Genomic DNA, 15000 nt, shown 5'->3' with positions numbered 1-15000 from the left:
CATTCTCTTCTACTCTCCGCTCCTCTCCTTCCCTCTCCTCTCCTTTCCTCTCCTCCTTTTCTCTCCTCTTCTCCCCTCTACTCCCCACTCCTGACCTCCACTCTCCTCTCATCCTCTCTTGCTCTCCTCTCCTCTCCTCTCCTCCCTTCTCCTCATCTCCTCTCTTGCTATCTTCTATGAATAGGGCTATGTCTTCTCTCCTTCCATCTTTTTACCTTCCATGTCTACTGTCCTTTCCCCGCAACGATCTTCTGTGTGTGTGTGTGTGTGTGTGTGTGTGTGTGTGTGTGTGTGTGTGTGACCAGAGATGGGCAAAAATACATCAAAATTTATTTTGATACAAAATACAAAATACCCCTCAAATAAATGTATCAAAATAAAATACAAAATACTGTTGCCAGAAAATGTAACAAAATACAATACATGTATTTTGTATTTTTAAAATACAGGAAATACTTTTTCTGAATTTTCAGTTTTCTCGCAATTTGGTATAGCACAACATTCAGGTTTGGGCTATTCAGTGGCGTAATGTAGTAACCACAGGGCCAGGTGCAGGCTATTATGACGGGCCCATGTCAGTGTTTCGTATCCTTTTTTTCATGTTTGCAACCGCCGCGACAGGGCTCTCATTGCAATCTCTATGGCTTCCGGGAGAGCTATCCCCACCGTGCTTTCGTCATACGTAATTGCCAGGTAAGGACTAGGACGCGATCTGGCACTCCGCTGCGAGACTCTCCACTTTGTGAATGAGGCGCACCTCACCAAGGACGCGATCTGGCACTCCGCGCCTGGGCGAGACGCTCCACTTTGTGAATGAGGCGCACCTCACCTAAGACGCGGGTCTGGCACTCCGCGCCTGGGCGAGACGCTCGACTTTGTGAATGAGGCGCGCCTCACCTAGGACGCGATCTGGCACTCCGCGCCTGGGCGAGACTCTCCACTTTGTGAATGAGGCGCACCTCACCTAAGACGCGGGTCTGGCACTCCGCGCCTGGGCGAGACGCTCGACTTTGTGAATGAGGCGCGCCTCACCTAGGACGCGATCTGGCACTCCGCGCCTGGGCGAGACTCTCCACTTTGTGAATGAGGCGCGCCTCACCTAGGACGCGATCTGGCACTCCGCGCCGATGAGACTCTTTTTAAAGATCTTAGCCTACTATAAATGTTGTTGAGACTCTTACTAAAGATCTTACTCATTCTCACAGAGACAAAACAATACACGTAGCCTACTATAAACGTTGTTGAAATTTGTTGAAAGTCGGTAACAAAACAGAGACAAATAGCTACACGTCAAGCAATGTCATTTATTTCCTAAAATACGTTTTACGAATCCAACTTACATTACCACTGCAAACTCACAACCTTACAGATAACGTATAGAAGTTGTACTAGCATTTGTATTCAAAGTTTACACTTAAATCTACCAAAGTACTCATCGTTTAACAATACAACTTCCACAAGTTACAGATTATCTTTGACAACATTGGCGCCCACATGTATCACACAGATAAATGACCGTGTAGCTATTTGTTTTGTCTCTGTGAGAATGAGTAAGATCTTTAGTAAGAGTCTCAACGACGTTTATAGTAGGCTGAGATCTTTAATAAGAGTCTTATGTGCGCCCGGGCCCCTGCCTCTATGCAATGCGGCGCGGAGTGCCAGATCGCGTCCTAGGTGAGGTGCGCCTCACCTACAAAGTGGAGAGTCTCGCCCAGGCGTGGAGTGCTAACGTTCAGTACAACAACTCGATTCGCTCTTTGAAAGAACCTCCTTTAAGTCGGTGTACTAGTGAAGATAATTTGACAAGGATCAAGACAGCATTCTAAGTTTTCGACCACAACCCTGTTTTGTGAAAAAAAATTGATTTAACATGACAGTCAATGAGAGAGATCTGGGGTGATTTCCTTTTCGCCTCAAAAAGGGGCGGGCCATAAGAAGCAACACTTTTGGCAAATTGACTGATTCGACAATGACATTCAGAGGCAGATCAGATGGTCTCGTGGTAGAATCCGACAGAAAAAAAAATCTCCTTCTGCCTAAACACTGGAGAAAGTAATTTGAGTATTTTAAATACAAAATTACTCCACTCTAAAGTATTTTGATACAAATTACATTTGATTTTTTATCGGCCCTATCAAATACAAATTACAAAATACTCAAAAGCAAATTAACTAGTATTTCAAATACAAGTAATTGAAATACTGCCCATCTCTGTGTGTGACTGTGTGTGTGAGTGTGTGTTCCATACCTATCGTCGAAGCTAAGGTTGCGATCGCCAAACTGTTCCAGCAGGGTTCTCTCGATGATACGTTTTGGCGCTCGGTTCTGGAACATGTAGACGAGAATGTGCTGCAGGCGCGGGTCCTGTTGGGGCGTGGGTCTCTCCTGAGAGAGCTCAAAGAGGCGGGAGTACTCCTCATGGAATGCCTGCAGGGATGGAGCAAGGGAGAGAGAGACAGGAAGAGAGAGACTGAACCACTTGATGGAAGAAAGTGAAGGGTAGCATGGAATACAGGAAGTGAAGGGTAGCACACACACACACGCACACGCACACGCACACGCACACGCACACGCACACGCACATACACACACACACGCACATACACACACACACCTTAATGTACCTTAATGAGGCCAGACTCAGGCCCCTCCTTGTCTATGACCTTACTGGCTTTGGCGATGGCAAGAATGATGCCCTGCATGGCTGGAGTCAGGATCATCTGAACAGCACACATCACACACACACACACATCACACATCGCACAACAGACATCAGACAGGTACGCTATGTTATAGAATCTTCTGTTATCATATGTTACATGACATTATATGCAACGTTATATTATATGTTACATTTGGAAGGAAAGGCTTCCAAAAAGCTGCCTGTCTGTCTGTCTGTCTGTCTGTCTGTCTGTCTGTCTGTCTGTCTGTCTGTTTGTCTGTCTGTCTGCATATTCTGACTGTATGTATACGTCTATGTACTGTATGTATTTTCTGGCTGAATGTATATGTATGTATGTATGTATGTATGTATGTATGTATGTATGTATGTATGTATGTATGTATGTATGTATGTAGGTAGGTAGGTAGGTAGGTAGGTAGGTAGGTAGGTAGGTAGGTAGGTAGGTAGGTACGTAGGTATGTATGTATGTATGTATGTATGCATGTATGCATGTATGCATGTATGCATGTATGCATGTATGTATGTATGTATGACATACTTACTGTGCAAAAGTTTTAGGCAGGTGTGAAAAAATGCTGTAAACTAAGAATGCTTTCTAAAATGGAAGTGTTAACAGTTTATTTTCATCAATTCTTCATAAATTAACAAAATGCAGTGAAAGAACAGAAGAAAATTCTAAATTAAATCAATATTTGGTGTGACCACCTGCCTTCAAAATAGCATCAATTCTTCCAGATACACTTGCGCACAGTTTTTGAAGGAACTCGGCTGGTAAATTGTTCCAAACATCTTGGAGAACTAACCACGGATCTTCTGTGGGTGTAGGCTTCCTAAAATTCTTCTGTCTCTTCATGTAAACCCAGACAGACTCGATGATCAGTAGAGATCAGGGCTCTGTGGGGGTCATACCATCACTTGCAGGACTTTCTGTTCTTATTTAAGCTGAAGATAGTTGTTAATGACATTGGCTGTATGTTTGGGGTTATGTTCCTGCTGCAGAATACATTTGGTGCCAATCATACGCCTCCCTGATGGTATTGCATGATGGATTAGTATCTGCCTGTATTTCTCAGCATTGAGGACACCATTCATCCTGACCAAATCTCCAACTCCACTTGCAGAAATGCAGCCCCAAACTGGAAAGGAACCTCTACCATGCTTCACTGTTGCCTGCAGACTCTCATTATTGTACCTCTCTCCAGCCCTTCGGAGAACAAACTGCCTTCTTCTACAGCCAAATATTTCTAATTTTGACTCATCAGTCCAGAGCACCATCTGCCATGTTTCTGCACCCCAGTTTCTATGTTTTCGTGCTTAGTTCAGTCACTTGGCCTTGTTTCCTTGTCGGGGTAGAGCTTTTTGGCTGCAACTCTTCCATGAAGACCACTTCTGGCCAGACTTCCCTGGACAGTTAATGTCTGTACCTGGGTACCACTGGTTTCTGCCAGTTCTGAGCTGATGCCACTGCTTGAAATCTTCCGATTTCAAAGGTAAACTAGAAAATGCATTTCCTGAAGGAAATACCAGTGCATGAAATGCAAAGGTTAAGAAAGGAAGAAGAAAAGAAAGAAGAGTGAAAGAAGGAAAGAAGAAAGGAAAGAAGAGTGTAAGAAGGAAAGAAGAGTGAAGAAAGGAAAGAAAAGTGGAAGAAGGAAAGAAGAGTGGATGAAGGAAAAAAGAAAGGCAAGAAGAGTGGAAGAAGGAAAGACAAAAGGAAAGAAGAGTGAAGAAAGGAGAGAAGAGTGGAAGAGGGAAAGAAGAAAGGAAAGAAGAGTGAAAGAAGGAAAGAAGAAAAGAAAGAAGAGTGAAGAAAGGAAAGAAGAGTGGAAGAAGGAAAGAAGAAAAGAAAGAAGAGTGAAATAATGAAAGAAGAAAGGAAAGAAGAGTGAAGGAAGGAAAGAAGAGTGGAAGAAGGAAATAAGGAAAGAAAGAAGAGTGAAAGAAGGAAAGAAGAAAGGAAAGAAGAGTGTAAGAAGGAAAGAAGAGTGAAGAAAGGAAAGAAAAGTGGAAGAAGGAAAGAAGAGTGGATGAAGGAAAAAAGAAAGGCAAGAAGAGTGGAAGAAGGAAAGAAAAATGGAAGAAGAAAATAAGAAAGGAAAGAAGAGTGGAAGAAGGAAAGAAGAGTGAACAAGAGTGGCTCTGGATGAAGAGATAAAGAGAGAGTGAAAATATTGAAAAAAGGAGATAAAAATGGAGTGAAGAAGAGAGATTGAGTGTGAGAGAAAGTTGACAGAGAGAAAGATGGAGAGATGGAGAGAAAAAAAAATAGAGAATGGATGGTGTCTTAATGTTCCTAGTTACAGTTAAATTGAGAGGGACAGAGAGAGAAGAGGTTCTTTGGATTTGGCACAGGTGTCATTGAAGCATACTAAGGCAGAAGGCAGTAACTTCTATGTTAAAGCTCAGTGGTATGATAACAATGGAATAATGACCCTATTAATTAATCAGTAGTAATACTATTTCATTTATCACAATTACCAATACAATGATTATCACACACACACATACACACACACACACACACACACCATTGAATTATCACATTAAGCAAATAAAACAATGAACTTGAATTGTCACATGAAACACATAAAACATCTATGTCAGTCCATTGGGGTGTGTGTGTGTGTGTGTGTGTGTGTGTGTGTGTGTGTGTGTGTGTGTGTGTGTGTGTGTGTGTGTGTGTGTGTGTGTGTGTGTGTGTGTGAGTGAGTGAGTGAGTGAGTGAGAGAGAGAGAGAGAACGATAGAGAATGAGGCCCATTTTCCCCCTCCACATGCCCCCGCTCGCCAAGCGAAGTTACCCGATTTAGATGCACCTTTTTCGGACTAGCCACAGGCACTGGGTGGGGGAATAGCCCGATAGCTTAGCATATCTGCCATGCAATTCTAATGGTAATGCTACCTAGCTTGGTATGCTAACTGTCGGTAGCCTATACATCGTGAAATCAACCAAAATACTGATGTCACTGGCTTTAATTTGATAATGGCATGTTAGTAGTACATTTAATATCAGTACATTTGTTTAATTACAGTGCATGAAATGCCCTGTATTGTTATTCCTAGGCTTCTTCTTCTTCTTCTTCTTCTTCTTCTTCTTCTTCTTATTCTTGTTACCTTTTTCTGCGATTAATTCAGCCCGAACCACTTAACGTAGAAACTTCATTCAAACTTTGTCGCGTAGGTCTTGTAAACGACACTTATGCTATGTATTTTTCACTTTTCTAAACTTTATACTTTTTAAGATATTAAAGAAAAACGAATATAAATTTCTCCCATTGACTTACATTGGGCCATTATGACATCATAATAGGGTCTTTAAACTGGCTTGCACCTGTGCTTTACTCTGCCGTGCTAAGGCAAAAGACCGTAACTTCAAGTTTGGTCAAAATGAGTTTTTGACGTATTTGTAAAATATCAGCAGTAATTAAACAAATGTACTGATATTAAATGTACTACTAACATGCCATTATCAAATTAAAGCCAGTGACATCAGTATTTTGGTTGATTTCACGATGTATAGGCTACCGACAGTTAGCATACCAAGCTAGGTAGCATTACCATTAGAATTGCATGGCAGATATGCTAAGCTATCGGGCTATTCCCCCACCCAGTGCCTGTGGCTAGTCCGAAAAAGGTGCATCTAAATCGGGTAACTTCGCTTGGCGAGCGGGGGCATGTGGAGGGGGAAAATGGGCCTCATTCTCTATCGTTCTCTCTCTCTCTCTCTCTCTCTCTCTCTCTCACACACACACACACACACACACACACACACCCCCCAATGGACTGACATATAGTCAGTGGGCTGAGACCGTCTATCTTGCTTAGTTCTCGAGTTGATAGTTACCCTGCAGCTGTGAAGCTAATTTTTTTAAGGAAGCTGAACCAGATAATAAGAAACATATAGCCGTTTGTTTCCAACGCGGGAAGTTGCACATTTAATAGTATTTTACGATTAAGTTCTCAAAAATATCATCAAAGTTTTCCGGCGTGACGTCCAATCAAAACCGCGGATTGGGTATTTCAACCAATTGCGTTTCTCAGTGACGCATCGTCACACCAGGAAATGCACATCGACTTCATCTGACGCTGGAAAATAGCTGAGATACAGCTTTGAGGTAAGAATTGTTTAACTTCGAGTGGATATTTCAACACATGACTATTTTTCTTGTCATAAATGAAACCTGTTTAAGGCTACATGTTGTTAATTTCGTCAGTATAGGGTGTGAAACATTGATTACAATAGACGTGAAGCGAGATCCCCTCTCCTCATATGAACATGGCCATAGGCGTCTACTGAACAATTTTCTCCGACAAAGTCTCTCCTCCCGTTAGTCCAAACGACGAGCTTAATTACAACAGTCAGACAATTTAAACATTGACAACTGCGTAGCACTTCTGTGAACTAACTTATGTCTAATAATATCTCTACAGGTAGCATCTTAGGCTACAAGACCCCACATGACATCCATCAGATCCCTCGTCCATCTGACTGGTGCAATATATGCCACTTCCTCTCGGTAGGCTATTTCATATTTTAATTGTTTATTTTTTTTCATGCATATGAGGCAACCAGCTGGGAGTAAACCACATGGCAACACAGACAACATGTAGACAACAAACTCATGCCAACATAATGCATTTACTGTGATGCAGTTTCACATGTAATATGACATGGTTTGTAAAGCAATGTTTGAAATTGCAGTTGCAATACAACGAAGTTATTTTCAGGGGATCTAGTGAAGGTGGGGTCTGTTGTAAAGGTGACCACGTTAAATACAGGCCTAAAGTGTTGGGGGGAAATCCTTTTGTATCCATAGTACGGCCCTTGGGGCTTTATAAAAAAATTGAAATGACATTTAAAATGAATTGTTCCTCACCCCTGTTGTAATCCCCTGCTATATTATAGTATATTTTAACGAAGTCCTTTACGTTCAGGAACAAAAACATTGCAGCTGAGTGGGGAAATCCAGAAACCTCCACCCTGAGGTGATCAAGCAGAGCCAGTGGACCTGTGGCCATGAAAAGCCACATCTTGTTAACCTGGCTTAATTTGACTTATTGTCATATAGCCAGTGGACTGTTCTTTTATTTACTTGCGAATCAACGTCACACAAGGAAGGAATACTGCATGTTCCCTTTGTAAGACATTGGTTTCGAGATACTGTTTCTTTTTAATAGCCTAATGTTCATTTATTGTATCTTGGAAATTATCTGAATAAAATCCAATAACAGTCATCACTGTCCGTGCCTTGCTTTATTCAGGGGTCACTTCTATTAAGGTTATGTGGCACCAGCCTGTCAAGGGCGTTTGGCCTTAAATATTTCACACGATCACTGAAGATTGCTAAGAAGAGGTTCAAGCAGGTGTCAGTGTGGAGGCCATGGACCTTAATGTCTCAGTAATTAAGGAGTTTCATCTACACCATTTCTCTGTCATGTCAATGTCTTGAGTTACTTGCTCAAACCCTGTTGGGTACACAGACCTCATATAATACAGGCGAAAAGGAAATCATACTCTGAGTACAAACCTTCACTGTCCTTGGCTGCCTTTTCTTTCCCTTTCGTGCTCTTTCAATGTGTGCTTCATTGGTGAACAGCATGTAGCATTTGCGGTGGTATCCTATTGCCATATTAGCTGGCAATTCCTGGTCTTATTCCAGATTTAAAGCCTCTAGGGCATTTCTGGCCACTTCCCCCTCTTTGCAGGGTTGCAGGTTCAGCCATGAATGGGCACACTGCAGGAACTTTGACCAACTTATATTTGAAAATTGTACTACTCACTTGACAAAATGAATTTATTTATTAAATGGGAACTTAATTTGCATTATCATACATTAAGAAAGTCATTGACTTTTTAACCATAGAAAATGATTGGAAACGCAAAGATGAGGCAACATCACCTACTCCAAGACTTAAAGTAGAGAAAATGGTGTTTTAACATTCAGTAATAATGTATTACACATTATATATAATGTGCCTTATCTAAAATATGTCACTCCAGTTGCAATCTCCCCTCCAGACAGCGACACCCGAGGTTGCTTACGTCTTGTTCTCATTGAAACGCACGGTCTCAAATAGTTGCCCTGAAAATTCGCCCGATCAAAAAACAGAGACTTTACAACTATATGTTCGCCAAATGTGCACGAAACGAAGGTGGAAACAAAGCAAATACAGTTTAGTGTATTTTTATGAATCCATCCTTAAAAAATGGGCTTCACAGCTGGACGGTAAGTATTAAATGCACAATTCGGGGGTCCAGCCCACCACCTAATAGATGTTTTATGTGTTTCATGTGACAATTCAAGTTCATTGTTTTATGTGCTTAATGTGATAATTCAATGGTGTGTGTGTGTGTGTGTGTGTGTGTGTGTGTGTGATAATCATTGTATTGGTAATTGTGATAAATGAAATAGTATTACTACTGATTAATTAATAGGGTCATTATTCCATTGTTATCATACCACTGAGCTTTAACATAGAAGTTACTGCCTTCTGCCTTAGTATGCTTCACTGACACCTGTGCCAAATCCAAAGAACCTCTTCTCTCTCTGTCCCTCTCAATTTAACTGTAACTAGGAACATTAAGACACCATCCATTCTCTATTTTTTTTTCTCTCCATCTCTCCATCTTTCTCTCTGTCAACTTTCTCTCACACTCAATCTCTCTTCTTCACTCCATTTTTATCTCCTTTTTTCAATATTTTCACTCTCTCTTTATCTCTTCATCCAGAGCCACTCTTGTTCACTCTTCTTTCCTTCTTCCACTCTTCTTTCCTTTCTTATTTTCTTCTTCCATTTTTCTTTCCTTCTTCCACTCTTCTTGCCTTTCTTTTTTCCTTCATCCACTCTTCTTTCCTTCTTCCACTTTTCTTTCCTTTCTTCACTCTTCTTTCCTTTCTTCTTTCCTTCTTTCACTCTTCCTTCTTTCCTTATTTCCTTCTTCCACTCTTCTTTCCTTCCTTCACTCTTCTTTCCTTTCTTCTTTCATTATTTCACTCTTCTTTCTTTTCTTCTTTCCTTCTTCCACTCTTCTTTCCTTTCTTCACTCTTCTTTCTTTTCTTCTTTCCTTCTTTCACTCTTCTTTCCTTTCTTCTTTCCCTCTTCCACTCTTCTCTCCTTTCTTCACTCTTCTTTCCTTTTGTCTTTCCTTCTTCCACTCTTCTTGCCTTTCTTTTTTCCTTCATCCACTCTTCTTTCCTTCTTCCACTTTTCTTTCCTTTCTTCACTCTTCTTTCCTTCTTACACTCTTCTTTCCTTTCTTCTTTCCTTCTTTCACTCTTCTTTCTTTTCTTCTTCCTTTCTTAACCTTTGCATTTCATGCACTGGTATTTCCTTCAGGAAATGCATTTTCTAGTTACTGCTGATATTTTACAAATACGTCAAAAACTCATTTTTGACCAAACTTGAAGTTACGGTCTTTTGCCTTAGCACGGCAGAGTAAAGCACAGGTGCAAGCCAGTTTAAAGACCCTATTATGATGTCATAATGGCCCAATGTAAGTCAATGGGAGAAATTTATATTCGTTTTTCTTTAATATTTTAAAAAGTATAAAGTTTAGAAAAGTGAAAAATACATAGCATAAGTGTCGTTTACAAGACCTACGCGACAAAGTTTGAATGAAGTTTCTACGTTAAGCGGTTCGGGCTGAATTAATCGCAGAAAAAGGTAACAAGAATAAGAAGAAGAAGAAGCCTAGGAATAACAATACAGGGCATTTCATGCACTGTAATAAGCTTGATGTGTTTTTCCTCAGCTGCATTAAGTTTCCTTGGCTGACCACTGCGTCTACGATCCTCAACGTCTTCTTCAAAAGAGCTTGAACTACACATTTTGAAACCCCTCTCTGCTTTGAAATCTTTGTCTGGGATAGACCCTGCTGATGCAGTATATCTACGTTGTGTCTTTCTGCTGTGCTCAGTCTTACCATGTAAATGGATAAAAAATAAACATGTATTGTTTACATTTTTCAAAGCATTCTTAGTTCATAGCATTTTTTCACACCTGCCTAAAACTTTTGCACAGTACTGTACATACATACATACATACATACAGCCAGAATATATATACATACATACATATTGTATGTATGTATGTATGTATGTATGTATGTATGCATGTATGTATGTATACTTTGGCCAGTCCACCCTTCCTCACCTCCTCATTGAAGCCATCCGTGTTGGACAGCACCTGGATCTTCCCCACGTTTGGAATATCCACCTCTGACATCACATCCTCCTGGGGTTGTGTCTCCAGGGGGACCCCAGAAGTGGCTCCACCCTCTTCTGGGGCATTGTGGGTAGTTGTGTTGTCAGGGTGGGTTTCCGTGGAGACAGCCTGATCCTCCTGCGTGTGTTCTGTCTGTTCCCCCATCTCCTTGTTCTGTGAAGAGATAGCACACTCAGGAAGAGTATAGCAGAGTAATGATAATAATAATTCATTTAATTTGTAGTGCACTCTACATTCAAACTGAATCTCAGAGTGCTACACATTGTAAAACATTGTTAGAAAAAAACCACAGTTAAAACAGCCCATAACAAAAACAAAAACATATTTTAAAAGCATAGCTTAAAACAAAATACGTTTTTTAAAGTAGGAAACGCCTTTCTGAATAAAAAGGTTTTTAGGCCAGTCTTAAGAGTAACCATGGCACCATCTCTGTTGATGTCATCATGGAAGCAGCACATTAATAGTGCTGTGTCATCACTTCTCATGAGTGATATTCTTCACTGACTCATCATGGTTGTCAACAAACTGTTCAAACTTCTGTTGAAAAATCTACACAGCAGTGAAAGTCTGAAGCAGTGCTGTGGTTAATGAGGCAGTTCAGTTTATCTACCACTAGGGGTCTCACTTTTATCATTTCACAGCTTGTGCTCACACAGGGAAGGGGGTCTCTCTGACTCTCTCATTAGCTTTGGCCACACAGTCTCTGCCAGTACTCCATTAGTACAGTTATTAAAACTGTTATTACAAGTTATTATGTATTATTATTACAACTGCGCACGTGATGTTTCATGATGAATTTGTGTAAATTGATAACTGAGTAAAGCTGGGAACTGTAGTGTCTAATTTTATTATTATCTAATTTCACTTCAATTTGGAACTTTATTCTGGATATTTGCTTTTTGGTGTATCAAGGTATAAACATGAAGATCTGATGAATGTATATTTTATGGTAATTAAGGCCCTGAAGTGTGTCCTGTGTGTGTGTGTGTGTGTGTGTGTGTGTGTGTGTGTGTGTGTGTGTGTGTGTGTGTGTGTGTGTCCAGACGACCTATGAAGATCATGGCCTATTTATAGTGAAGTGGTCATGCCTGTCAAACTCCACTTAGTAACACACACTGACTCAGACCACAAGGTCTGGTATGCTGTTTTAGAGGGAGAGGGTCTCTCTCATCTATTTGTGTGTGTGTGTGTGTGTGGAGTGTATGGAGTGTCTCTCTCACTCACACACACACACACACACACAGTGGGGTAGGCTGATTGAACCACACAGCAGGCCACAGCAGTGTGTGTGTGTGTGTGTGTTTGGAGTGTGTGTTTGGAGTGTGTGTTTGGAGTGTGTGTGTGTGGAGTGTGTGTGTGTGTGTGTGTGTGAGTGTGTGTGTGTGTGTGTGTGTGTGGAGTGTATGGAGTGTGTGTGTGTGTGTGTGTGTGTGTGTGTGTGTGTGTGTGTGTGGAGTGTGTGTGTGTGTGTGTGTGTGTGTGTGTTTGGAGTGTGTGTTTGGAGTGTGTGTGTGGTATGTGTGTGTGTGGAGTGTGTGTGTGTGTGTGTGTGGAGTGTGTGTGTGTGTGTGTGTATGTGTGTGTGTGTGTGCGTGTGTGTGTGTGTGTGTGTGTGTGTTTGGAGTGTATGTTTGGAGTGTGTGTGTGTGGTATGTGTGTGTGTGGTATGTGTGTGTGTGGAGTGTGTGTGTGTTTTTGTGTGGAGTGTGTGTGTGTGTGTGGAGTGTGTGTGTGTGTGTGTGTGTGTGTGTGAGTGTGTGTGTGTGTGGAGTGTGTGTGTGTATGGAGTGTGTGAAGTGTGTTTTGATATGAGATCTGAGCTGTTTTGAGGCCCATATGCTATATCTGACTCTTACCAACAGGTGGAGGGTAACAAAGATAATCTACTGCACTTCAAGGGCCTATTCATAGAACTGACCTGATACCCTGACCTGTCTGAACTGATACACAGAACCGTCTGACCTGATACACATACCCATCTGAGTGTATGGAGTGTGTGTGTGTGTGTGTGTGTGTGGAGTGTGTTTGTGTGTGTGTGTGTGTGTGTGTGTGTGTGTGTGTTTGGAGTGTGTGTTTGGAGTGTGTGTTTGGAGTGTGTGTGTGTGGAGTGTGTGTGTGTGTGTGTGTGTGAGTGTGTGTGTGTGTGTGTGTGTGTGGAGTGTATGGAGTGTGTGTGTGTGTGTGTGTGTGTGTGTGTGTGTGTGTGTGTGTGTGTTTGGAGTGTGTGTTTTGAGTGTGTGTGTGTGGTATGTGTGTGTGTGGTATGTGTGTGTGTGGAGTGTGTGTGTGTGTGTGTGTGGAGTGTGTGTGTGTGTGTGGAGTGTGTGTGTGTGTGTGGAGTCTGTGTGTGTGTATGTGTGTGTGTGTGCGTGTGTGTGTGTGTGTGTGTGTGTTTGGAGTGTATGTTTGGAGTGTGTGTGTGTGGTATGTGTGTGTGTGGTATGTGTGTGTGTGGAGTGTGTGTGTGTTTTTGTGTGGAGTGTGTGTGTGTGTGTGGAGTGTGTGTGAGTGTGTGTGTGTGTGGAGTGTGTGTGTGTATGGAGTGTGTGAAGTGTGTTTTGATATGAGATCTGAGCTGTTTTGAGGCCCATATGCTATATCTGACTCTTACCAACAGGTGGAGGGTAACAAAGATAATCTACTGCACTTCAAGGGCCTATTCATAGAACTGACCTGATACCCTGACCTGTCTGAACTGATACACAGAACCGTCTGACCTGATACCCAGAACTGTCAGAACCGTCTGACCTGATACACAGAACCGTCAGAACCGTCTGAACGGATACACAGAACCGTCTGACCTGATACACAGAACCGTCTGAACGGATACACAGAACCGTCTGAACGGATACACAGAACCGTCTGACCCGTCTGCCTATAAACAGGGCACCCTTCAGGCCCAGCTCGTCCTACCAGTTTACAGAGGATCCTAACATACTCTCAGGCGATTGGTTGGAAGAGTTTGAGATCCTAACATACTCTCAGGAGATTGGCTGGAAGAGTTTGAGATCCTAACATACTCTCAGGAGATTGGTTGGAAGAGTTTGAGATCCTAACATACTCTCAGGAGATTGGTTGGAAGAGTTTGAGATCCTAACATACTCTCAGGAGATTGGTTGGAAGAGTTTGAGATCCTAACATACTCTCAGGAGATTGGTTGGAAGAGTTTGAAATCCTAACATACTCTCAGGCCATTGGTTGGAAGAGAACGAGATCCTATCATACTCTCAGGCCATTGGTTGGAAGAATATGAGATCCTCACATACTCTCAGGCGATTGTTTGGAAGAGTATGAGATCCTAACATACTCTCAGGGGATTGGTTGAAGTGTGTGTGAGGTGTCTCAGAGGGTAAAAGGAGCTGTGGTTGGCCTGCTGTGTGGTTCAATCAGCCTACCCCACTGTGTGTGTGTGTGTGTGTGTGAGTAAGAGAGAGTGTGTGTGTGTGTGTGTTCTATCAGCCTCTCTCTCTCTCTCTCTCTCTCTCTCTCAGCCTACCTCACTGTGTGTGTGTGTGTGTGTGTGTGTGTGTGTGTGTGTGTGTGTGTGTGTATGTGTGTGTGTTCTCTCAGCCTACCTCACTGTGCTGTGTGGTTCCTCCAGCCTGGGGGGGGCTCGGGGGGGTAGACTCAGGTGCTGCTCCCTCCTCAGGGCTCTCGTCTCTGGGCTCGCCTGACTCGGAGTCTGGGGGCGGCTGGGGGCAGATGTGGTCTACAGGGACACACACATAAACATACAGTTACAAGAGAGCCACACACACACACACACACACACACACACACACACACACACACACACACACACACACACACACACACACACACACACACACACACACACACACACACACACACACACACACACACAACACATAAACATACAGTTACAAGAGAGCCACACACACACATATACACACACACACACACACATAATCATACAGTTACAAGAGAGCCACACATACACACACACACATACATACACATACACATACACATACACATACACATACACATACACACACAACACATAAACATACAGGGCCCTATCTTGCACCCAGCGCAATTGACATTGTCACCGACGCATGTATAATTCC

The 15000-nt window shown here is 42.2% G+C and overlaps 1 protein-coding gene and 1 long non-coding RNA gene across 2 annotated transcripts in view; one reads left to right on the top strand and one right to left on the bottom strand.

The window, feature by feature from the left end:
• The window catches only part of usp28 (ubiquitin specific peptidase 28), a 74739-nt gene that overhangs the window by 5832 nt on the left and 53907 nt on the right, over positions 1-15000 (bottom strand). Inside the window, exons 20-23 of the mRNA XM_080853341.1 lie at positions 14485-14618; positions 10838-11062; positions 2625-2720; positions 2249-2427 (exon numbers count right to left, since the gene is read on the bottom strand). Of these exons, the coding sequence (XP_080709467.1) occupies positions 2249-2427; positions 2625-2720; positions 10838-11062; positions 14485-14618 (634 nt within the window). The remainder of the gene's footprint in view (positions 1-2248; positions 2428-2624; positions 2721-10837; positions 11063-14484; positions 14619-15000) is intronic.
• Positions 6691-8772, top strand: LOC308376865. Its single transcript, XR_013968924.1, has 3 exons — positions 6691-6797; positions 7114-7199; positions 7618-8772. It is a non-coding gene; the product is annotated as an uncharacterized lncRNA (long non-coding RNA).

The sequence above is a fragment of the Sprattus sprattus genome, assembly GCF_963457725.1.
Source record: "Sprattus sprattus genome assembly, chromosome: 1".
NCBI classification, from domain to species: domain Eukaryota; kingdom Metazoa; phylum Chordata; class Actinopteri; order Clupeiformes; family Clupeidae; genus Sprattus; species Sprattus sprattus.
The sequence above is the reverse complement of the archived record's forward strand: the minus strand, read 5'-3'. Positions and strand labels throughout refer to the sequence as shown.